The 24,958-nt window shown below is 45.7% G+C and overlaps 1 protein-coding gene across 1 annotated transcript; it reads left to right on the top strand.

Moving 5' to 3' along the window:
- Positions 1–3,572: 3,572 nt before the first annotated feature.
- Positions 3,573–17,663, top strand: LOC104370819 (D-beta-hydroxybutyrate dehydrogenase, mitochondrial). The gene is made up of 4 exons (XM_086631119.1): positions 3,573–3,921; positions 12,067–12,219; positions 15,042–15,172; positions 17,316–17,663. The coding sequence occupies exons 1-4, from the start codon at positions 3,573–3,575 to the stop codon at positions 17,661–17,663; spliced, it is 981 nt and encodes a 326-aa protein (XP_086487245.1).
- The last annotated feature ends 7,295 nt before the right edge of the window (positions 17,664–24,958 follow it).

Below are 24,958 nucleotides of genomic sequence, written 5' to 3'. Positions count from 1 at the left end.
AAACGGTCTGGGGTCTGAGCCGACAAGACTCGATGGATGGCAAAGAGAAGAGTCACATTCACGGTGAACTGTGTGTGACAGACCAGCTCTTACGGGGCAGAAATCCCAATCCTGCACCCCAGAAATCATCAAACTGGCTTTAAAATCATAAGAATGTTGAAAAAAAAAAAAAAAAAAGAGGGGTCTGTGTTGATTCTTTCCTAGGTTTGTTTGGTTATTTGGAGCTTTTAGGAGGCACTCTGTCACATTCTCAGCGTTTTTCTGAAGCTTTGACAAAGAGACACTTTGTGCCAAAAGCGACTCCTGTGAAACCAGGGATGGCTCTGCAGTTACCTGAAAAGGCAACGGAGCTTCATTTTTGCTTCAGAAAATAAAAATAACGATGACTTCCACACGATGCTGGAGAGTTGAGGCTGTAAGAAAGACATCAAATATCATTACTCCTCCTACCCACTACTGAGTGGGTATCACTGAGCGTGACAGATGGCAAATTTTGAGACGGCTCCAATTTGCGGTAAGACTGCCAGGACGGATAGAGAGATGAGGGGCTTAGGGAACAGCAACAGGAGAATGGGTAAAATAAACAGATGTGAGTAGACATAAGAAGAGGCAAAAACATAAGAAGATCATTAGGGGCAGAGAAAAACTACACTTATGGAGCAATAACCAATTGAGTTAGTAAGATCTGAGCAGTACTTTTTTCCAAGAGGAGCCTAATCTTAAATACCTTAAATCCACAGTTTGGCAATTCTGGAAACAATCTGATTTTCCAAGGTGTGGAAGAACTGCAGCCACTGTGGTCGTCAGGAATGCAGCACTTTTGAATATCTGCTTATCTAATCACCTAAGAAGAGACTTCGATGCCTCTGGAAAGCTCATTCTTCAGTTTTCAAGTGAAGCAACTTGTTATTTCACACTGTGAAACTTACTGGGTGACCTAGAGGAAAGCTTTAAGCATCAGCTTCACAAGTTGCTGTTCCCAGAAAGAGTCTCAGGAAGAGCGGAAGATCCCTGGGCATGTTCTAGTTGCAGACTTATTCAGATCCTCACCAGTATCAGTCTCCTCACCTCCTTCCTCAAAATCCAGACCTTTGCTTAAACTTACTACAGGAAACTCACAACTGACTTGAACTACGTATGAGGTAGAACAGATTCAGATAGAGATGAAAACTTTTACTTAAAATGAGTTCTAAAGATGAAAAAGGGATTTCAGAAAGTAGACAAAACATAGAATCAAAAATTCAATACGAATATTTAACAGATATGTATGTGTTTGTGTATGTGTGTGTCCCTTCCAACCCAAACCATTGCGTGATTCTATGATATGTCTTTGAGTTTGGAACAGAATAATACATACCCAGAGGAAAATAATTCCAACAAATAGAGAAATTCTACTGCACATCGTCTACGCTGTAGACCTAAGTGGCCTCATTTCTGGACTAGGTAGTCATGAAGTTGGTTCTAACTGTGAAGGTTACAGTTCTAAACCATAACTTCCACGCTAGCTTATTCTGTTGCTCCGACAACATACTGCTCCTGTTCTCAGACTGTAACATGCCACATTTTTAATATCTTTTGAAGTTTATTTGGAATAGAGACAGCATAAAATTCAGAGGTTAGTTGGGTCACTTTTTATTCTTCGGGAGAATGGTTTTGTCACTGCCTGTGATCTTCCTGTTATTAATGGAACACCAAAGCTGAGAGAGCACAGACTGGCAGACGCAAAGTCGAGGTGGGTAGAAGGCATGGAGGAGGTGAATCTGGAATCCCTCCCCATCTTTGTATGCCAGAGGGAACCAGACAGGGAAGCTGGCCGGAGGACAAGCTGTTATCAACTCTCATGATTTTGAGCATTGCATAATATTTTTTAAACGTAAAGACAAAGCTTTGTGACTCAGGTAGTTGCAGAAGACTGAGTAATCTTTTGAAGACTAAAAAAGGGCAGCTTCTCCCAGTTTGACGGAGCATGATCAAATAAATCCTGCTGAGGACAGGTATCTGGATATCGTCTTCTGGGTTTAACCATGCCACTTCCTACGTTGTCTCCCAGCAGCAAAACATAACCTCTTTTTCCAAGCCACTTGAGGCTTCGAGTCCTGTTACGCAATGCCTACAGGAGACCTGAACGCTGCAGAAGGGAGAGCACTGAACAATTTAAAGCTAAAGTAAATCTAGACAGATGGGCCGCCAACAAGAGTAAAGACACATGAATGCCTCAGCCCACGGAAAAGAGATTTAAACAACAATTATTCTCTTTCTCCTTAGAATGTCATTCAATACACTCTCTGCAGTGCAAAGGGATCCCCGTGCAAACATGAAACACAGCTGATGGCAGGGACCAGTGCCACTTCTGGAGACTCACGGACAGCAGGGTGTCACAGTTCTGAAGCCCCTCTGCCGCAACCTGATACAGCAGATATTCTAGACAAACTACTAAAAGCGAACAAGGCTGACCATGGAGCTACAGTGATGCAAATTAGGCAAATATTTAGGACCGTCCCTGTGTGCGTTAAGTCCTGCTGCTTCCTCTGCTGCCGTGTATATGTCAATGAATGACTTTGGCCCCTTTGTATTTTCACAAATCAACTTTAAATCACAATTAATAAAGGCATCTGGCTCTATCAAGCATTTCATTTCGCTCAGAGGAGGCAGACATGACATACTGTCCCTTCCAATAGCTGCTTGGAGGCTTTCTCAGATGAAAGAATGGGCAGAGAAAACACTGCCTAATCAAATTTCTCCTGTAATCTTAGCTCTCAGGGATCTTTGTTCAGCAATGTAAAACTGTCATTTTAGCCTACAAGAAACAGCCATTTTTCTCCACTGAGGAGCGTCTAGGGGCACCCTTGATATAACGTAGCAGACACAGACCCGGGCCATAAAAAACCCTCATCAATTGAATACTATAACACAACATATAACAACTATAACACAATAATGCAGCTGTACTAGAAATCCCTCTCTCACGGATCTGGAAACAACTCATGACGCGTTCTTGTGTGATCTGATCTAGGTGGTCCTGCTCCGGCAGGGGGATTGGACTAGATGATCCTTTGAGGTCCCTTCCAATCCCTGACATTCTGTGATTCTGTGATGATGCTTTAAAGCACTTCGTGCCCTGCGGCCAGTCTGAGTGACGCGACCCCGTGAAGCCCAGTTAAACGGACGGGTTGAACTGCCCACGGTAACTTCCGCGCTGGATTTCGGCTGAAATCCCTTCTCCCTTTTGACCGCGCACATCCAGCCCACAGGACATCGCACGATGCTCACAGCCTGTTTTTTTTCCAAACAAGCCACGAGAAGCATGGGGGGAAAGAGCCCCCCCTCCCCGGTGAGGACAGACCCCTCCCAAGCCTGAAGCTTCACCACGATGCCGGCCTTCCTCTCCACCGCCCTTCGGAGGGGCCGGCGCCCGGCCCCGGGCTCCCCGCAGAAGCCACGGGCACCTGCGGGGCGAGGGCGGTGCCTCGGGCCGCCACTGCCCGGGGGAGGGGATGGCGGGCGGGCGGGCAGGCACGGTGCTCCCGGCGGCTTCCCTCCCGCCCACACGGCGCGGCGGCGGCGCGGGCAGCATGTGGGCCGCGGCCCCTTTCCTCCTCCTCTTCCTCCTCCTCCTCCTTCTGCTGCTGCTGCCGGCGCGGCTGTGGCGGCGCGGGGCGGTGCCGCTGGAGCCGTCCGGCCGGGCCGTGCTCATCACCGGCTGCGACAGCGGCTTCGGGCACCTGCTGGCGCTCCGCCTCCACCGCCTCGGCTTCACCGTCTTCGCCGGCTGCCTCTGCCCCGGCGGCGACGGGGCGCGGCGGCTGCAGCGAGAAGCCGCCGCCGGCGCCGGCCGCCTGCGCGTCCTGCAGCTCGATGTCACCCGCGCCCGGGACGTGCTGGCCGCCAAGGAGCTGGTGCTCCGCCACCTGCCCGAGCGAGGTGAGGCGGGGCCGGGGGCACCGGCGGCGGCCGCGGGGGGAGCGGCTCTCCCCGACCCGCGGGCCCGTCGCCGCCGGAGGGGCGGGCGGGGGCGGCGGGATCGGCGGGCACGGAGTGCCCGGAACGGCACCTCGGCTCGCCCGTGGGCTGGAGGGGCTGCGGGCAGGGAGCTGCCTGAGATCGGGGGTCAGCTGGGCCGTCACGGCTCGGTGGCTAAGGAGCGCTGTCACTAAGGGTGCTAATTGCAATTAGCAATTAGAGAAGAACAAGCGCGCACACACAGGAGGCGGTGGGAAGGGGATGTATTTCTAGGCATGTTTGTGAAAGGGGAATAAGTAAAGGAAATGGAGAGAGGGCAGCTGCCATGCCATACCCAACCTGCTGCTTCTCGGGACAACTTGAGTTTTGTCAAGCTAGTCCCTGGAAGGGCTACTGAAAAAGAAATCTGGCAATCAGACACCCTTCAGGGAGCATACACCAGGGGAACGGAGAGACTTTGGCTCGCAGAATAATTGCAGACAACCTAAATCCTGGGTTATACCCCCCGAACAGGTGACACAGAGAACAGCACAGGGAATAGGGCCACAGTTACCTCCTTTCCTACTAGGCTGCAGGGCGAGAGTCGCCCAGGGTAACACTGGGGGATACGCTCGGCGCAGAGCTGGCTTACTGGGGCTCAGCAGTGAGATTCCCTCAGAATTACAGACAAACCCTTCCTGTTCATACCGGCAATATAAGTACGCAGAACCATAATGAGATGCAAGGCCTCTGCCTGCCTGGTTTGGTAGCGCGTTGGGACGGGGATGAAATGAGAAAGGAAGTAAGAAGAAGCCCAGACGCCCCTCATTAAGGATGTGTATTTATGGTTGATCTTGACCTTAGCTGATTAAGAGGCAGAGCCTTCTCCTCTCAGGCTCTTTCCCAAGCTGCAGACAATGCCGATCACTCATAAAAGCCCTTATAGGCTCGATGGGGACCAGGTTACTTGAAACTCCGGGTTACAGATAATTTATCCTGTAATTCTGGCAGCTTATGCCATGGTCACGCTCATGCTGTTGTGTAGACTCTTGAGTGCACCCCTCAGCGCTGCCGGTTGTCCTCGCCTCTCACAGGCGTGTGGACGCATCCTTCAGATCAAGGGAAATCATGCTGGAGACACCAGGGCTTGCTGGAGGGGCCAGGAAAGACACTTGAGAACAGCTGGCGTTGACATGCCGCGCACACATCGTGTGCACAGACAGTGGTTTGCCCGGGTTGTCCGTCAGGCTCTTACACCCGTAACACAGGGCTGGGCACCCACAGGCAGAGCATGCATTTTATAAAACTTTTTTCCATTGTCGGTTGGCTCTTCTGCGGCAGCATTTTGAGGATACGCTGCAAAGGCAGAAAAGAAAACGTAATTTTACAGCTTTGGATAGCACATATGTCATTTGGGAAAACTGCCAATTATCAAGTAATCTTCCTCCTAAGTTTATTAAATAAAAAGGAGCAAAGGAGTTATTTTAATGTCTGATGTTAATGGAGTAAACGCCATAAGTCTTCTTCATAATTTATAAAATACAGGGGCATAAATATTTTTATCTCAAATGTGAAGAAACTGTGAGGATACTCTACTTACATAGAGTCTTTAGGCAAAAGACATCAATAGGAGTGTTCCTTCTTGGCACCTCTGAAAATAGATGTGTTGTTTTCTTTGGTATTTTAACTTTATAAAAACAGTTTCCATTTCACAATTCATCTGAAGGTTAGTTTTCATTAACCAATTTATTTATCAAAGATAGGAATTGTAATTTTTTTTTCATTTGGGTCAAAGTTTTTTTAATAAATCATTTTTCATTAGGGAAGAGAATTCTGAACCATCTGCAATTGCATTTATGTTCTGAAAGTATCTAGAAGATGAGGAGAGCATGTGACTGCACGGAATGTTGGAACTAGGTGATCTTTAAGGTCTCTTCCAACCCAAGCCATTCTATGATTTTATCTGCTCCCCAAAGGGTGGGCAGTGAGGCATGTGCCTTGATGTCCCACCAGTTAAGGAACTCTCCGTAGTGAAACCTTAGGACATTTTTCCTGGTGGATCACAGACAGCAGCACCTGGGGCCTAGAGCAGAGAACTAACCAAACTGAAAATCAAGTACAAGTCAGACATTTGTAATAAGGAGAACAAAGAGCAGGTGGTGAGTCCAGTAGACTTTTAAATAAGCACTGGACAGATTAAGAAAAATCTGCTTTTGGTTTTTGCACCACCTTTAAAATAGTTACTGGCAGTGTTCTGGATGTCATCTTTAGCTGGTAAGCACTGTTGGACAGTGCTGTCTCTCTCCCCTTCCAGCAGAACAGGATAATTCTATCCAGCAAGTCCCTGTAGAAACTGAGAAGAGGCATCTACCTTTGGGAATCAGTAGGCGTTTGCTTAGGGATTGTTCCCTCTCTGCTCTTTATGCCGTGTTTACTATAATCGGTTTCACTCAGGTACCAAAGATTTTACGTACATCACACCAGTGTGCTGGACTTATAAATTCAGCTCACTAAACCACTTCCTTATCATTCCAAAAATGAAAAAAGAAACCACTTCAGCAATCTCCAGGTTTAATGGTAAATAGGTGAAGGCCATGCATTCCAAACTAAAACCTCAGGAGATGTACTAGAATAATGAGAATGCAGTTAAACAACGATGGCTTTTTGCATGCTGTATTTAAATAGCTCAGAGTAAATCCTGGTAAAGATTAAATATTTATTCTTTATGATGACAGTGTCGTTCTTTCCATGGACTGTGCATCTCAGACAAGTATGACTTTTTGGAATGTCAGACGTGGCAGGTATGCTGTCTTCCAAGTCATCTTAATCTGACTGATAAGCCAAAATTTTGTCCTTTATCTTAAATCTTTTGTTGTAGTTGATGAAAATCCATGTTTTCTTCTGTTTATTACATCTCTATACACTGTTTTCCTCCTTTCAAACTTGCGAAATGTTCTTGTTTTTGCTTGTGTTTTCACAAAGCCTGTTGAGCCTGGTCGACATCTCATACTCTTTTGTTCTACACCTGATGTATGGTCAAAGTAAGAGGAGTCCTGAAGAGTGTACAATCTACAACGGAGGGTCTCCAGACAAGGACCTAGCAAAGAACAGAGGCTCAGAGAGCTCAAGTCCCTCCTGAATCTTGTTCTTTGGCAGATTTTAGTTGCTTCAAACCTCGACCCAAGTTGAAGAGGCTGCAGTTCGACACTGTAAAGCCTGTATTTTTTTGTGTGCTCTGGTGTTTTCCTGTGCCCGGGATCTTTTCTGCTTTAAGTAGACTATTCAGTATAAAATGCACAACTAACTCTCAGGAAAAAAGCACAGTACTCCCTGCACCACCTAGTTAAGCCATAACCATGAGATAACTAACCCAAGCTCTACCTCGTCTTCCCTCTCTCTCCGTTACGCAAGAGTAGAAATCCAAACTACTGGCAGCACAGCTAGCTGGACTTTCTGCCACTTCATAGTTTGTTTCCTTGTAAATATTTGTCTTGTTCTACACTGTGAAATTATGTTAGTCTGAAAAGGACAGCAGATCAATTGCCATGGTACATAGCTCATTCTCTAGAGCTAACTAACTGTCCCCCCGAAAAAATCCTCTGGCTCTGAGGCTTTTCTTATTTGTTTTTATGGGTTGCGCCCCCTTTAAGATAACTTTCTAAAATATTTAGAGTCCTTTTTGTTTAAAAAGAAAAAACTTCTTGCACACGTTAAAACCAACATGAAGTAGACTGGGACTTTGCATGGTGATTTGCAACTCTCTTAAGCTCTACAGCAGACCTATTTTTTTTCCTGATTTGCTTCTGTTTAGAACAGGAATTTCACTTCCTTTTCTTGCCTGTTGCGAATGGGGGACGTGTAGCCAGCTAGAAGGGAGGGGTATTAGTTTTAGTCCTACCTCCTAGGTTATTACTCTCCTCCACTTCATTAAGATTTCCTATTGATGGAATCCACCCAGCAGGCCCATTGTACCATATTTTAGCCCAGATTTCCTACAAAGATAGACTCATCCTTGCGAGGAAGACAACCACAGCATAATACTCACATCTGAAGCTCAGGAGTCTCAGCTGGCCTGTTACCACGGACACCCTGCATTGCCACAGACAGACTGGTTTGTTCCCTGTCTTCTTCATTTTTTCAATAGGAATGTTGCAAATCACACTCTCCTTCCTTTGGCTAGTTTCCTTTAGTATTGGATTGGAATCTTTCAGGAAAGAGCCTGTCATTTTTTGCGTGGGCTCAGGTTTAGATGAGAAATTCCAAAGATCAGTGATGCCAAGAATACATGTTGGAGTTCAGAAACTCTGGCCGAATTCAGGTATTATCTGTGTGTAGGCACCTACATAGAAACGGCCCAATTTTCAAAAGGTTTTGTGAGCACACAGCTTGATTGACTTGAATAGGAAGAGGACTTTTAAGAGTTTCTGGAAAAACATCAGGCATCTTTTGGGCCTAAATAAGGACTTTGGGTATATGCCTTTTGGTCAACGTATCTTGAAGTAGAAATTGATGTGGGAGGTTATGTGAGAGCTGGTGTTTTTCTCCGGAAAGCCTCACTAATCTTAAGTTAGGTTTCCTAAAGTGATCCTTTAGATCCCCTGTTATATCTCTTAATCTTTGTCCTCAGGATCCATTTCCCCAACAGAAAGATCAGTGAAAATCTCTTTGACGTCCAGTTCTGCTTTCCAGTTTATTTATTCCTTGCCTGCTCTACCATAGTCTAACACCCCTCTTCCTAAATTATGCTTGGACTGAATTCTGTTTTGACAGTCCGAGTGATTTTTTTCCCTTCCAGATCAAACATCAGCTGTTTTTTTCCTAATGTGTCCACACATGAACACTCAGAGGAAATGCAATGTCTCTTTCTTTCAGCTGTTCGGTTCTTACTTCTCCCTTGTCCTTCTAGATTTCCACCTAAGGACTGTATTTCTCAGGTTACCTGAGCTCCATTTGTCTAAGCAAATGTACAAAATATTTTGTATGCAGGTTTATAGCATTAATTTTTGCCACAAACATTTCAGGAAAGGAAGAAAAAAGCTGACTCAAGTACACCGAGTACGTATCTGGGCAGGTCATTTCTCAGGAGGTAGGAAATTTTCCAAAAAAGTGTCATAAGGGAACAATAACCTGTTCGTTCCTTGGGTAGAATTTTGCAAATTGATTCTACTGAACAAAGGGACAGGAAAATTTGTGGAAAATATCAGAACATTTCCCATTCAGGAATGCCAAAATGTTCTGAGAAACAATATGTTTCGCTTGAGGGCAAACAAAATGTTTCGAGCTGACCCCGAGCAAAATGTCTTTTTATGTTTTACTTAATCTTCTCTTCAGAAAAGTCTGTTTCAGTTTAACTCAACGCCAGTTTTTCTCCTCTTGACACTGAACAGAAAGGAGGAGCCATTATTCTGTGAACTCTGTTTATACACACATGCTGGCCTCACCACCAACCACCTGGAGTCTTTGAAGACCATGAGGGAAAGCTGGCAAAGGGCTGGAGATAAAACTTAAGCCCTGCAAGCTGAATTCTGCGTTTCACAGTTTAGAGAAAGAGGAAGAAAATCAATTGTCTAAAGTTTAATGGCTGTATTTATGAAACCCTAATGAATTCAGGGGTGTTTGGAGCAAGAGTTCTCACTGTGCTGTGCCGGATGCAGTGGCAGAAGCAAAATGACTGGTTTTTTTTTAAATAGAAAAGGTAAAGCTGAGAAGGTCAGGGAATAGCCTTTACAGTGATGCCAGGCTTTAGTTTGTGTTTTGTTAGGGTTAGGTTATGTGAAAATAAACCTGAGTACAGAGACCTCCAGCCTTACCTAGAAACAGATGGAGTGTCTCAGTCCATCTGTAGATCAGATCATGTGCAAGTATAAAAATATTGATAATTAGCTTTTACAGAGGAATCTCTAATCCATTGATCTTGAAGCGTTTTATAAGGAGGTCTGTCCCACGGAGCTAGTTCCATTTTAAGAAGGAGAAATAAAGCCACAGAATGATGGATGGGCCTGGAACAACAAGGCAATGGCAGGAAGAAGAAGAATGCCCAATTCCAGTGGCCAAATTTTTGGTCCATTTCCTCTCCTCTGTCCACTAACCTTTGGGGCAGTGGAAAAGAGGTGAGTACACAAGAAACTGCTGCATGACGAGAACAGCAGTCAGTCTGTATCTGAAGTTATAAGAGAGGCCCAGTGTCAAGGACTGCCATGTGACAGACTGCTGAATAGTATTTACTCTCTTTGGAGGACAGACTTATCTAAGTTCCTGAATTTGAATGTTTGCCCTGCAAATGAGACATTCACTGAAAGTCATAGAATCATAGAATGGTTTGGGTTGGAAGAGACCTCAAAGATTATCTAGTTCCAACCCCTCTGCCGTGGGCAGGGACACCCTCCACTACACCAGGTTGCTCAAAGCCTCATCCAACCTGGCCTTGAACACTTCCAGGGATGGGGCATCCACAACTTCTCTGGGCAACCTGTTCCAGTGCCTCACCACCCTCAATGTAAAACATTTCTTCCTTATATCTAAACGAAATCTGTCCTCTTTCAGTTTAAAGCCATTGCCCCTTGTCTTATCACCATATAGCCTTGTAAAAAGTCCCTCTCCAGCTTTCTTGTTTACAAGAACTTTGTTTCCTTGTTTAAACAACAATTTCATTACATAATACAAGCTTACAGAGGTCTGCTTTACAAACAAATTCAAAATATTGTCTGTTTCAGCTTTAACTATTGCCGTGAATGAAATCCAGTTCTTGGCAGGGCTCTGGAAGGACTGATACCATGAAATCATCACAGTAGGTTTATCAGGGAAGATCAGAAAGAAAAGAGTTCAGCTCAAGCGTTTCTGCAGCACTTTCACCATGATGACAAAAGGTCTCACTGATCTTTCCCACCACGGGTAGAGGAGGCTCCAGCTGGGCCGGCATCACGCGCGTGCCCTGGACTCTGTGTCCAGAAGAAGAAGGAGAGGCACTGTTACTCACTCTGCCTCACCAGAAACCTAGGCTTGGAGATCCTGTAGAAGGCATGACAAAACAATCATTTGCCTCAGACAGGTACAAAAACTCTTTTTTAAAAAAAAAATGCATTAGAAAAATTGTCAAGGCTGGCAGAGAGGCTGCAGACGTAGCTGTTTCAGCGCAAGTCAGGCTACCCTGGGTACTTCTTAGTTCCACCACTGGTCACCCTAGAAATGCCCTCAGTCAGCATTTGAGGACAGAAAGAGGAATGTTTTCAAGGAAAGCACAGTGTCACTCCTTGCTTTACCATACATCTGCAGACACATACTCTGAGGGCAAGAACGAGCCAGCGTGGCTCAATCAGTGTTTAGCCAGCACGCCGGCTCCGAGCAGCGGGCGCTCTACACTCCAACGAAGAAGCGTTGCCAACAGTTGAGGTTATCAGCGCTGCCCGGTGCTCACGCAGAGTGCCCTGTGGCTCTGGGCGAAAGGGCTTGTGTGTGTCAGAACAAGCTTTGGTGCCGATAAATTTCTGCTTGTAAGCACTGGAATCTTCCTGCATTTTAGGGAGCTGCGCTTCTTAGTACCAAAACCTGTTGTTATGTGAAGAACAGAGTTGTCCAAGAGTACAAAATCAAGAAAATACTGTAGCTACGGACCTTACTTGGCTACTTTACCTAATGCTGCACCCATGTACCTGATTCTGGCCGATTTCGGAAGGAATTGAAGCTCAAAATCCTGGAAAAGGAGCCAAGACTTAGGCTCCTAAATTAGCCAGGCACTTTGAAAACATTACCCCTTAGCCTTTAGACTGCTTAATATAATTTTCACAAAGCTGCTCATAGCACACAGTGGGATTACAGTAATTAAAATATCATGGTACACGGCATTGGCAGTAAGATGTAGTCTCCCAGATCATGTTATTCATAAATAACTTAAGATGACTATAAAGTGAGTGATTATTAAATAGCACTGAGACTCCCATAGTTAAGATAATGGTCACAGTTTCATTCCTTCGTTAGGCAAAACACGCCTGTGCTTATAAGTAGAAAAGACGAAAAGATAACACAACTAAAAAGTTGTTTCCAAGGGTTCAAACGACTAGTGCTGTTTTGTCACCTACTGGTGGTTGTTTTGCAGTGAAAAATGCTTGTTGAGATGTTTCTCTTCCGTAGGTTTCTGGGGGCTTGTCAACAATGCGGGAATATCAACATTTGGCGAGACAGGGTGGCTGTCTATGGAGAAGTATGAAAAATTTGCGGATGTGAACCTCCTTGGGAGCATCAGGACAACCCTGGCATTTCTTCCTCTTCTAAGGAAATACAAGGGTAATGCTAATCCACTGTTATTTAGAGTTGTAGAATAATTAGCTTACTATAATCAGGGTAATGTAGCATCTATAAAAGAAGCCTTAATTGTCTCTCATTGAACTGAAATGACAGCCTCCTTCTGTGTGGCCTGAAAGAGCAACTTGATCCTGAGAAGAGGGTAAAGTCGTAAGGGGAAAAAATACACTTAAAGAGTCTGTCTTTACAATACATAGATAGAAAAAAGTATTTACAAATAATGAATTATCTCAGTGTTTGACTCAAAAAGGGAGAAAAAGTGCTTACAGTAGGTCATTAAGCCCAGGCAAGACTTTGTAAGCACTGACAATCAGAAAACACAAAGATCCAGAAAACTCCTGCTTACCTTTATTGCTTAGGCTTTACTGTTTTACAGTTTGGCAATTAGGAGAGGAAGGATGACCCTACAGAGGTGAACTAGAGACATCCACCTTCCAGCTCCAGGCCTAGCAGGATCCTCTCTATGACCTTGGGCAGGAAACTTCAAGTATGTGAAAGAGTGCCAGTACAGAGATGCATGGATATCAAATGGGATTAATGCATTTGCATGGACCTCCAGATGCATGGACTTTATCTTATCCTTTCTTCTGAGAAGAAATGGTTCAAACAGCCCTCTACAGCATTGCAGCATGTCTCACTTGCTTCACAGTCTGTTCCCTACCTGTCCCCATCTGTATTTGGGAAAGATACCCTTTTCCTTTCTGCCCCTTTTGCTTAGCTTGTCTATTTAAGTTGTAAGCTCTTTAAGGTGGGGATTTGTTCTGTGTGTATACAGCATCGAGCACAGCAAGGGCTAGGTTTCATCTGGAAGCCCCAGATGCCATTGTTACACAAAATGTTGGTAAGATAAAAGCATCCCTTTTTTCGGCTACTCTGCTGCTTTCTGCTTGGCTGCCTTTGGTTAATGATATTCTGAAGCAAGAAAGAAGAAACCTTCGAATACCGCAAGCTGCATGTCTTTTTGTAAAAGAATGTGCTGTTGCATATACCTAGTGAGCGTGTTCTGTGACCACTACATGGGGAGACATCACTTTTTTTCTGTGATGTCCTACTTACTGCTAAAACCCTGTGATGCTCATCCACCAGAGGCGTTTATCTGACTTCATGAATTGCAAGGGGTTACTTTGAAGTGAAAGGGACTAATGGTGTGTATGATATTAAGCACACGCACAAACTTTTAGAAGATTTGGATCTGGATGGCTGCACATACATAGTACCTTATCTCAAAAGAGGACTCTGCATCTCATTCCTGGCGGTCACTGCTGCCTATATTAACTGCCCGCACTCAATTTTCAAGTCCCATCTACGTAGGAGAGGAGGCCAGGGCACTTCTAGGAAGAATCCTAGGTTTCCTGTCTCCTTCCTTGCAGGAACAGCCAGGACAGCTAAAGCTTATGTTTTTGGAAGCAGCAAGTGTCCTCTCCACATTAAAAGCTTGAATAATGGATGTTAGAATATTCTCCTGGGAAAGCTGGGGTTCGATTACCTTAAGCAAAGAGAGAAGTTAAATGACATGTCCCACATCCTGGCTGTGTGCCCTAAATCACTTAGCTACTGGAGAAAGGAGGCAGAGGTCATCCTACCATCCTACCACCCAGAAGCTGTGTTCTGAAGGAAGGGGTGGACTGCCATTTTAGGATGAGCACCTGTTCCAAGAAAAACAACAAGATTATTAATACTTGCAAAGAGAGGTATTGCCCTCCAGCCTAGAATTAAGGATCCTACTCTGAGAGCAACATGTCCCCCTAACTTTTCCAGATGGCCAGGCCAGCTGATGTAGCATCTTGATCAGCACACTGGTAGTTGTTCTGCTACTGTATGTAAGATTTATTCCAGATGCTGTGTAGGAAGGCAGGAAACCTAATTCAAAATGACAGATTTCCCTGCATTCCCATGATACCCTTTTGATATCCCCACAAGCCTATACCGTTTGGTCAGATTGGAGCCCAGACGTTATCTGCTTCTGTGACAGCAGCAGGAATGCAGCTACGTCGTTCTCTGCATGGTTAGTGACGAGGCCATCTTCTCTCTCACCTCTGGTATTTATATATCCATATTCACATAGTTCTTGCTCTATGGCATGACTATGTGATGGAAGTTTGCAAGTAAACAACGGAAATGAACCACAGCCCAGCGCCTCGAATCAGAAATCTCTGCTATTTAATGCACGCCTGCTCTTGGCGAGAGTTACAAAAGGGAAAAAAGCAGCAGAGATCAGGGAAGTCACAGCAAGGCAGTGTAAAGCTGCACATGTTTTGTCAAGTTACCTTTCTCTGGGGAAGCTTATCACTGTACGGTCTGATTTTGACTTTATATGCACAGCTGTAAGCCAGGTCTCAGTGCAGAGACATCATTAACGCAGAAAAAATGGTATTAGGAGTCATATATCCACTGCAGGGAAAATCATCTGCTCCTCTCCTCTGCAGTCCTTCTCCTATTACTAGCAGAATCTTTTATTACTACTTTTCACTCTAAAATTATTAGGGAACTGCGTTGTTTCCATCTCTTTCATCCTGTCTCAGATTCAGAAGGAATAAGCAGCACATTGGGAACATGTTACGCTGTGTCTAGTCCAGCTTCTGTCACTAGATGGAAGATTTTTGTGTGATGTTCTCTGCTTGACAGAGCTGAGTGCACTTCTGTGCTGGGACTGCACGCTTACCCAGCCCAGCTTTGGCATCCTAGGTAGTAAAACAGCATCGTGCCAAGTACCACCTTATTAGCACTTCAGAAGACTCAGGTAAATCAATTCTATTTTCAAGACTGAAAGTGAAGTTACATTATTTGCACTATTTTCTTTCCAGGACGTATTGTTTTCATGTCCAGCATTATTGCCTATTTTACTCTGGGAAATGGCATTTACTCTATGACCAAGGCAGCTATTGAAAAATTTTGTGATGCCCTAAGACTGGAAATGAAGAAGTTTGGTGTCCGGGTAAGTAATGTGACAAGTATCTGTTGTATGAAAGTCCCTGCTATTTCTAACTTTGATTTTCACATGAGAAAGAGAGAAGTTTCACTCCTGAAGCTTCCTACAGAGCTGAAATGCATCTTTTTTTGGGAAAAAAAGCAAGTGACTTGCACAAAGAACACCAGACAATGGCGTCGGAGTGGAAATTTTGGCCAAGGGAACAAGAACAAGCATATGGAAAATAATATCTGATCTTGTGCAAAGTAACCTCCATGCATCCGAATGAGAAGATAAAGATCAGAGCTGAATCCATGGATGTAGCTTCCCCTTGGAAAGAGGTGGTTTCTCTGTGGCTAATCAGGGAGCTGGAAATCACTGAGAATAGGGAGCCTGGGTAATGTTAGCAGTTCTGAGCAGCAGTGGGATAGCACTCCTCCTCTTTGTGCCAACACTCAGACTTCCACCCTTTCTCCACATCCTCCACAGTGTAGAAACTTTCTGAGTTAGGGCTGCCTGAGCAGCACCACGCTCTGTGAACGGCTCGTACCAGTACCAGGTAACTGAAACTTTCTCTGGGGTGGCTGGAGGAGCGAAGAGCCCAGGTGTGAGCGATGTGCAGTGAGAAGGAAGACTTGTCACCTACCTGAGGGGTTCGTTCTCCCTCTCTTCTCTCATGACATCAGTGCTTAAAAGCTCCTTCCTTTCTGTGGGAACAGCTACACTGCAAGAGGCAGCACTGTGCAGAGGAATTATGTTTTTATTCTCTTAACCTAAGAGGCTCTAAGAGTGCTCTTAGTGCCCTGACTAAGCAACAGTGATAGTCAAACCTGTAGCTTAGATCACTAAGTAGCTTCAGTAGGCTTTTTCCTTGTAGTCACTCCACGGCTGAAACACTCTTCTCAAACACTATGAGTCTTCCGTGGAGGATTTACACTAGTGTACTGCACATAGATTTACAGTACCGTTCCTCAGCTTTGCGTTGGAAGAAATCACAGCCATGCATCTATTAGCTACCTCTCTCAGATAAATATAAAACGCTATAAAATGCGAGTGATTTTACACATCCTAATACCACACAGCACGATGAGGATTGGAACTGATTAGCTGAGGATAATCTCAAATGCATGGAAGAGCTTAGTTTAACAGGTTAGCTACTCTGGTTGGTTTGGGATTTTTACTGTGCCCCCACCCCTGGAATAGCCCCAGCACACAATGCAGTGAGGCAGGCTGATAAACCTTTCCAGAATATCCATAAGAGTTATTTTTCTGTCTCTCACTGTATGCAAGACACTGGCTGGCACTTGCCTCAGAACCTACCCCGCAGAGAGGCTGCGGAATACACAGTCCCTCTTCCCTGTGCTCCTCTCCCCTGTCCTGACGTTCCCTTTGCCCTTTCAGGTGAAAGTCACCCAGAGGTAGCAAGGAGCAGGTGGAGCTATGGCTCCATCCCGCTGAGCTCTGGCCAGGCAAGCTGGCTGCCTATAGGAAACGAAGCATGTGTCTTCCTTTAGAAAGACCAGCAAAAAAGGATTTGCGTGCTCTCCATTTAAATCTACGTGCAGAGAAATGTAAAGAAATTTGCTAATGACTTCAGTGAGAGCTAGACCAGGACCTTTGGTCCCCTCTGTACTTGGCTGACAATGCCTATTTTCCTTTTAATTACACCTGCTTGGGGAAAACAGCAATTATTTCCCCAGGACCTTCTAATTTTCTTTGACGTCTTCTTATGTCCCGAATCGGGACAAAAAATTACTCGTTGCAAGATTTGCCATCGAGTGAAAAATCCAAAGTATTCCACTTTGGAGACATCAAAGTCATACTGAAATGCTTTGTCTCAGTATTGTCAAAACATTTATACCATTAAGCATTCTATAAAAATCAAAGATGCGCTACTGCATTCCGTGAAGGAATGCTGAGTAGTCAAAACACGAACATTAACAACAGAGCGCAATGAGGAAGTCAGAATAAAGCACCTCTGCAATCTTAAACGTTTCACAGGAATATATTTGATTTCAGTCAAGTTTTCAAGGTTAGAATTTCAACAAAGCAGCGTTTTCTGGAAGAAATCTGTCTGCAGAAAGCTTTTGATCTGTTTTACTGACTGTAGTATTTAATTGAATTCCGAATGACTGATGGCATCTTGATAAGTTTTACATCTTGCTTTTAGGTCTGTATTATTCAGCCAGGAAATTATGCACGCTCTACAAAAATTCAGCCACCAGTCAGTGCCGAAGAGATTTGGAACGAACTCAGTGAAGAGGAAAAGGCAGTTTACAATAAGGAGTACGTTCAAGAGCGGGCAAACTTTTTCAACAGCATCCTCAGCGAAGGGAGCGCTAATGGCAACGAGGTGGTAGATGCTATGGTAGATGCTTTAACATCTCCTGCACCCAAGGCACGTTACATGGTAGCGAAGCTAAAGGAGAAAGCATTGGTGTTTGTGTGTGCTTTATTCCCAACCGTTGTGATGGATTCCGTTTTGTCTTATGCTCTGAGTAAGGTAAAACTCGCATAGCCTGTGTTGGTACTCTTCAGGGACTCAGCTTTTTAAAACGTGAAAGCCAGAGCTGAATGCAATGCCCCTAGAAATCAGTGTGCTGACATCATTTAACCAAAATAAACTTTGGAGGGTCTCTCGAGTCGGAACTGTCTCTTTTTCATAGGGAAAAACATACAGGACCCCATGTAAAAGTAATGTGTTTTTCTAGGTAACTTTGTTTCTCCCATGTGGAAAGAAAAATATGGCCACTTATGCTGCTTGAGGTATTGTCTGGAAAACTTAATGCAGCTTTTTCTAATGCAATACCAGGTTACTGTGTTGCAGGTATGACAGAGACAAAAGGGAGCGTATCCTACAGGGCAACTGCACACCTGAAATCATTACAGCAGACATGAAAATACCTTATTTGTAGGAACCCAAGTATTAATTTCTTAGAGGTGATGGGAAGAGGTTAATGAAAGAGTAAGGAATGACCAGTAGACCTTGAAATACTTTGAATGGAGTTAAGTGGCTGTAGAAAGTTAGAGTCGAATAATAAAGTTGTAATATGGAAACAGTGTCTTGGCTAACTACAGTTCAGCACTTTTTCAGGTGTTCTGGGTAAATCTGTAACAGAGCCAATATGTCCTGCACTTTGGAAAATAAGTCGCATATTCCATTTACAAATGAGTGTTCAATCTTAAATAAACTCTATCTTTTATCTAATGTCTGGCTTGATCAATGCATTAACCTAAAGTGTAGTCAGAGAGCGAAACACCAAGGTGGCAGACAGCAGTTTGCAGTAGCAACCTGTAGCTTAGAAAGAACATACTCGGCCTGGAGCTCTGGTTTTGCTGCTATTACAGAGAATAAGGTCTGATGAAAAGAATTATCTATTAACACGAAGCGGAAAACTTTAGCAACATGAGAGTGATTGAGCACAGTGGCTTCATTAGCAGTCTCCTACTAACTGTTGTGAAAAAGGGTGCTGGTTTACACGTACACAGTTTCCAATTTGCCTTGGTTGTGGCATGGCACAAAATCCAAGAACTCTGGGACCGAAAGATCCCAGAATAGCTGGGATCGACTGGTGACACTGGCACTGGTGGATACACTGGCACTGGTGGATACAGGGCAGCAGCATGGAGCATTAGCCTCCCTCATGCCAGGTCTCCCATATCAAACTAAAGTCTCTGCTGGAAATTGACCTAGTTAACTTTTTGGTCTGAATCAGAAATTGCACCCTACGCCTGGGAAGTCTTTCCTAATATATTTAATTAATTACTGAGAAAAGTTACTCTCTCTCGTGGTGGGTAACTGGGCAGTCTGAGTCAGGAACATAGGTGAGATGAGCAAGCAGACTGGCTATTCCAGGTCCTCTCCCGATACACTGAGCAGTGGAACAGCCATCTCGCTGCACCTTTTTTAGGTTGTGGAACATCTTTCTTCCTTTTCCAAGTGCTGGACCCATCCCTGGAGCTGGCATTGGTAAGAAGACAAGCCAAGGCTCCCACCTGTTCCCTTGCCTGTCAACAGCCAGATTATCAGATGATTATCATCCACTCTCCTCATTTAACCACAACTGAGCAAGGCCAAGCAAGGGAATAGGAACAAGGCTTATTCCAACTGAACCAATTGATTTCTTGTATAGGAGTTCCCCCTGTCTGACCTCAGAGATTTCAGCAGCCTTACATCGCTTTGGAAGAGTTCCTTTCATGCTCTTAGCCGTTCTTTGTGCAGATTACCCTTCCTTACAGTAAGTAGCACTGAACTCAACAAGCAGCTTTGAAACCTGGATGTTTCTCCATCAGGCCTGGGATACATGTGCTTCTCTCTGCCTCAAAGGCAATGTCACTTTCCATTACATGGTCTCCCGTCCATGTGCTTTGCTAAAAACTGCTGCAGTAAGTTGTTGCTGAGAGCCAGCACCACCAGAAGAACTGCCTCCCAGATACTGACGACATGAAATACTTCCCCTTGAAAATTCCTCCTTTATTTGCTGTGTGAAGCGTGTGATCAATATTTCAGTAGCCTCACGTAACATCAGATGATTTATTCCTGCGTCTTGAAAACTAAGAACTGGCAGTCCATCGTATCTCACATGGGATCCAGTGACAGGCCGGATGAGAACAGGTGGGACAAATGAAGGCAGTTCGTCTTTTCATTCCTGTCTAACCTGCCCATGTGGAAACTAACTGAAAAATAGCTACAAAATTATTATTTTTCGCCTTCTCCCTCAGCTTTTTAATATTATGATCTGCATATAAAGAACTAATCAAGAGAGTCAGAGCTTCAGTTATTAACAGGCCTGAGGCACTCGCACTGAAAGTCATCTCGAATCCTCCCACTGAGTTGTATGTGTTCCAAGGCACAGCTTTAGATAAGTACTCATTAAAAAAAAAAAAAAAAAAGTGGGAATTATTTCAGAGTACCTGGCCTTAATAGGAGAGAGACCCTCATAAGAAGTGGTGATGAAAAAGGGGCAGCACTCCCTCCTCCACAGGTCCCGTAGGGTATAGAAGTTACAAGATGAGTAAGAGAAGCTTTTAGTGAACAACTATTGCTAACCAAGCCAGCGACAAACTCCGAGAGCTCATCCTGCTCCCTGGGAGCACATGCTGGGAAGTGTGCAATTGCTGGACTCCCCCACCATCCCTTTCGTTACTTGGCCACATCACTGGGTGAGGAGTGCCTCCCTCTTGCCCAGTAACCCTGAAATCACCTTTACCTCCAGTCAAGTTAAAGTGGAAACGCATACAAGAAGCCTGTGTTTACAGCATCTAAAACAAACAACAGTTATAGTGATTAAAGAAAAACTCAGGTGACAAAAATCAAACAAAAAAATACTCTATTGACACTAATCTTAAATCTGAAATACTCCTCTCCCAATACCCAGATAATCTGCTGCAGATGCTTTCCTGGGATTGTGTTTCTGTATAGCATCCATCTCAGACTGCATTCAACAGAGAACTTCTTGGCAGAAGACATTAGCTTTTATCACTACCTGGCTTTTATAAGCCCTGCTAACAGTTTGGGAAAAATTTAATTTTTCCCTTGAAAACAACCACCACAAAAGAGACGCAGCTTTCCTCCCCAGTCTCTTCTCTAAGGACATGGTATCGGGGACCTGACAAAGTACATAAGCAGACATGATACCACCATGGGTTATGGAGCACTCTACTAGCCACATGAACATGCACATCATGCACATGGATCTCACAGAGGTTTGGTCAGCATGTAAATTCCAGCCATTTTAGGGCTTTCTTACTAAGCACTTACATCAGTTATTTCATGGATTTTCTATTCTGTGCATGGGCTTATTCTTAAGAGCACATGTTAACTGGCACAAAGAGTGAGCATTGTTTTTGACAGTAAGCAATTACAGAAAGAGTATAAAGAAGAGCAAAAAAGTTAAGCTCAATCAGTTTGCCAAGTTGTGCATTGATCTGAGTGATATTAACAGCTTCATACAGTGTCATCAAAAAAGAAACAGAGCAGAGCCCAGGAAATACGCCTGCAACACAAGGAGTAGCAGGGTATTGCCTACCAGCACAGTTTTGAGGTGGTCGTGCTGCTGTGTGAAACAGAGATCATCTCCAGAAGTTCACTGTTCCTTCCAGAAGGAGACTATTCCCCTAACTTGAGAGGGCACAGGTTGAGAAACGCCGCCATGACAACTCCCCAGTTGTCCAGCAGGTAGAAGAGCTGTACCTCTGCGCTCATGGTATGGTCGGTGTTGCTGTGGGCATCACCACCAGTTAGACCCCAGTGCTGCAGCAGCACTTCGCTCCCACTGCGGTGTTAGGAATGGGCTCGGCAGACAGTTCTGTTGGCACTCAGCAATATTAACACCCTGATTTGATCTCGTGCTCCCCCAGTGTAACTCACAGCTAACCGAAACCGTCCTGACGACCTTCAGAATTAGCCAAATGTGTAAGTTCGTGTCATCCTCCCAAGCTGGCACATCTGAACAAGGAGATTTTGGGTGTACTGCACCATACAGCAGATTTTTTGCAGTAGCATCAGAATCCGGAGAGATGAGTGACAGTCATAATTACTCAGGCAGTAAAAGGCTTAAGTAAAACCCGTGCAATCCCCAAGCACACCTTCCAGCTGAAGTCAGGCTATCATCCAGCCCAGCTCCCACTGATGTCAGCAGGACCGTAGTGCCAACTGGCACGAGAGTCCTTATGGTGCACAGCCTCCTGTTGGCAGTCACCTGTGGGACCTCTGCAGCATCCTTGTGCTTTTACATCACCAGATAAAAACCAGCACAATACAAAGACAACAAGCAACACTGAGGATGGTAGCTCTGTTATTCCACTTGTTCCGTACAGGTCCTGCGCGGTGCTGTCAGTCTGACATCCTCTGGTAGCACCAAACAAAACTTCACTGGCTTTGTATTTCTAACACTTTGAAGCAGCTGATCAGCAGCGAAATCTTTTCATGTGTAATTAGACCATTTTGGAGCTGGAAAGTGAGCGTATTGGTAACAGGGGCTTTACCCATCATGATGAAGCACGTATGTTGTAGGAACAATTGACATTAATGTTTAAGAGTGTGTAAAACAAGGGGAAAAAAAAAATGCTCCTCAGTAAGAAATGTTCTTTGGAATAGTCTTGGTTAGGAAATTATTTACTACAGATTATCTCATTATTAGATGCTGACACAGTGGGAAAAACCTATCTGTTGTGGGCTCCACAGATTGCATTCATCTAGGTAACCATGAAGCCAGTGGAACACCCCTGGGATTGTTCCAGGAGCGGACATTGCTTCTTCGGGACTGTGGGCCACTAGAGATGTCCCTGTGTGGGAGGGGAGGGTGTGTGCTTAGAGCACCCAGGACAGGGCAGCCACAAGGCCACCCTGGTTTATATCACATCAAATCTCTGGACAGCACTGCCCTCAGATGAAGACTCAGGCGGTGCACAGACACCCTGGTCCGTATCAAACCATGCAAGAACTGTGTATTGATTTGTGCTGTGACGTGTTTCCTCTCTGTTTCTGCTGTTTCCTAGGTTCCTCTCTGGGAGCTGTAATCACCAGCTACGCCTGAGGGTATGCTTAAAGTTCTGGGCGGTTTACACCTTTCTTTCCTTAGTGCAGATACATTTTTACCTCTGCCGTCCCACTTGTATTCCTGCATTAGCTTGGCACTCCTCCAAAACTGAGCTGCCAGCCAAAAGGAGCCCAACAGCTTGAGGCTTCAGACCTCGGAATAATTTTCTCTGGCGAGCTTTATTTATCTCTAAAGGCAGGGAATACTGTGAGTTTCTGTAATAGGATTTTGATCCTATGTATTTTGGAGATGTTGGTGCACCCTAATACCAGAGCAGCAGCCAGCAAGGCAGAGATAGTCTGCTCTCGAAGCCACATTGCTTTGAAACATCCAGTATGATGCTCAGCTGTTGAAAAAGGATGTTTTGCTTCTTGAATCGTGAGTCTTCATGATCACTCTCAAAAAGCTCACGGAAAGATGATCACTGTGAGAACATATATCAAGCATAAAAATCTAAATCTCTCCCCCCAACACACATGCACTTACACGCACATCCACACTTGGAGTGAAATACCAAGTACCCACACTTGTTACGATCTGATTCCAGAGTTTCCACAATTTCAAGAGTTAAGTCGTGCAGGTGTTTCACACAGGATCTTCAGTTGTTTTCATGTTGGACTAAATTTCAAAATACACATGCTAGCTTTTCTAACCTGCATTTAATGTGTGCCGCTCTACAAAGTGAAAAAAGGGGAATTCACCCGGGCCTTAGGCCAAGACACACATGTCTCCTTGTTTGTGGCAACAGCAAAAGCGAAAAGAAAACCTTAACACAGAACAGGCAGGGAAACATCTTCTGCTGTGCCATGCCTGCAGCATCTATTTAGTGTGGCCAGGGAGAAAGAGAAGGGCCTGGACGACACGTTTTGCAAAGAGGAAAGTGATCAACCAATGCAGAACAGTGCCAGGCTAATAACGCAGCCAACTCACACTGCAAAGTGCTAGCACGAAATAGCTACTGTACAAACGACGCTCCTCGCAGGGGAAATAATGAAACGCTTTATCCTAAATTGATGTTACCTGTTGCCGTGACTCACCACGCACTCCCATGCCTCGCATCACCTGCCCGTGGGACATGCATCCAGCTGCGCGTCACCGCTTCCCTGGCAAAAGATACTTCATGTCAAAACACTACTTTGCCCTTGGACTTGCTAATGCCAGAGGTGTTTTGTAAATAATTAACAGCCAGTCTTGGCTGGGCACAAGACAAACAGTCTCACTGTGGCAGTCGACGATAACCCCGTACGCCATTCCTGAGCCCCACGGGAGCACCAAGGGCTGGCTGGTTTGTGGCACTGGGAGGCTGAAATTAGACACTAAAGGAAACAGACAGAAAAGAAGCACAGAGAGCTTAGGAAGTCTCCGTGTCAGGGAGTTTTGCCTTCTAGAATGACTTGTGCTCCAACTCCCTTAAGCAGTTTTAAAGGTTTTTCCCCATTTGTTGGCACTAATGTTTTTTGTTTCTGTTAATGAGCAGGTTTCTCCTCTCAGCCCAGTCTACAAGCAGTTGTGCTTCAACTCAAGTCTAACGCGCCTTATTCACGTTACAGTGCGACACAAACCCTGCGGGAACGGCTATGGAGTTGGGTCACACGTAGATCTTGTAATTCCATTTACACGGCCAGAGATTCCAGCAAAATTTAGAGGTGAAACAACTGCGACGCGCAGCACGGGGAGGACAAGGAGGTCTGGCAAGGAGGTGAGGCAGCAGCAAGGTGCCAAAGGCCGTGACATCCAGCTCCCCCCCGCCCCGCAGAAGGACACCGGACACTTTCCCGCCGCGCAGACAACAGGCAACGAGGGGGGAGTCCGACCCCCGGCGCGGGCCACGCTCCCGCGTCCTCACGGGATCGCCGTACCGAGCCCGGCGGCCGCTCCCTCCCTCCCTCCCCGGCGCCCACCACCGACTCCCCTCCGCGCCCCCGGCCCCTCACCGCCCGCCCGTGCGCGGCCCCCGCCGGGGCGCTGAGGGGCGCTCCCGCCGCGCGGCGCCGTTGCCAGGGCCGGCGCGCGGCGGCGCCCCGTTGCTAAGGAGGCGGCGGGCGGCAATGGCGGGGGCGAAGCGGCTGTGAGGCGGGAGGGTCCCGGCAGCCGCCGCCGGGCTCTGGGGAGCCCGCGGGTCTCCAGGTGAGCGGCCGGTGACGGGGCGCGGCCATCGGGCCCGGCGGTGCGAGGGGAGGCCGGGCGGCGCGGCGTCCCCCGCGGCTTCCGAGGGGTCGGGATAGGGCCGGCGCGTTGCGGAGGCCGGGGCCGGCCCCTCGGCGCGCCCGGG

This window comes from Tauraco erythrolophus, chromosome 2 (assembly GCF_009769465.1).
Source record: "Tauraco erythrolophus isolate bTauEry1 chromosome 2, bTauEry1.pri, whole genome shotgun sequence".
In the NCBI taxonomy this organism is placed as follows: Eukaryota; Metazoa; Chordata; class Aves; order Musophagiformes; family Musophagidae; genus Tauraco; species Tauraco erythrolophus.
This window is presented reverse-complemented; position numbering and strand designations above follow the sequence as displayed.

What these genes read in the sequence shown, in the direction of transcription:
- LOC104370819 (XM_086631119.1), top strand. Translation starts at nt 3,573, where the DNA reads ATGTGGGCCGCGGCCCCTTTCCTCCTCCTCTTCCTCCTCCTCCTCCTT. An exon ending in TCTTCTAAGGAAATACAAGG is followed by an intron (nt 12,220 to 15,041) that starts GTAATGCTAATC and finishes TTTTCTTTCCAG; the next exon opens with GACGTATTGTTTTCATGTCC. An exon ending in TGAAGAAGTTTGGTGTCCGG is followed by an intron (nt 15,173 to 17,315) that starts GTAAGTAATGTG and finishes TCTTGCTTTTAG; the next exon opens with GTCTGTATTATTCAGCCAGG.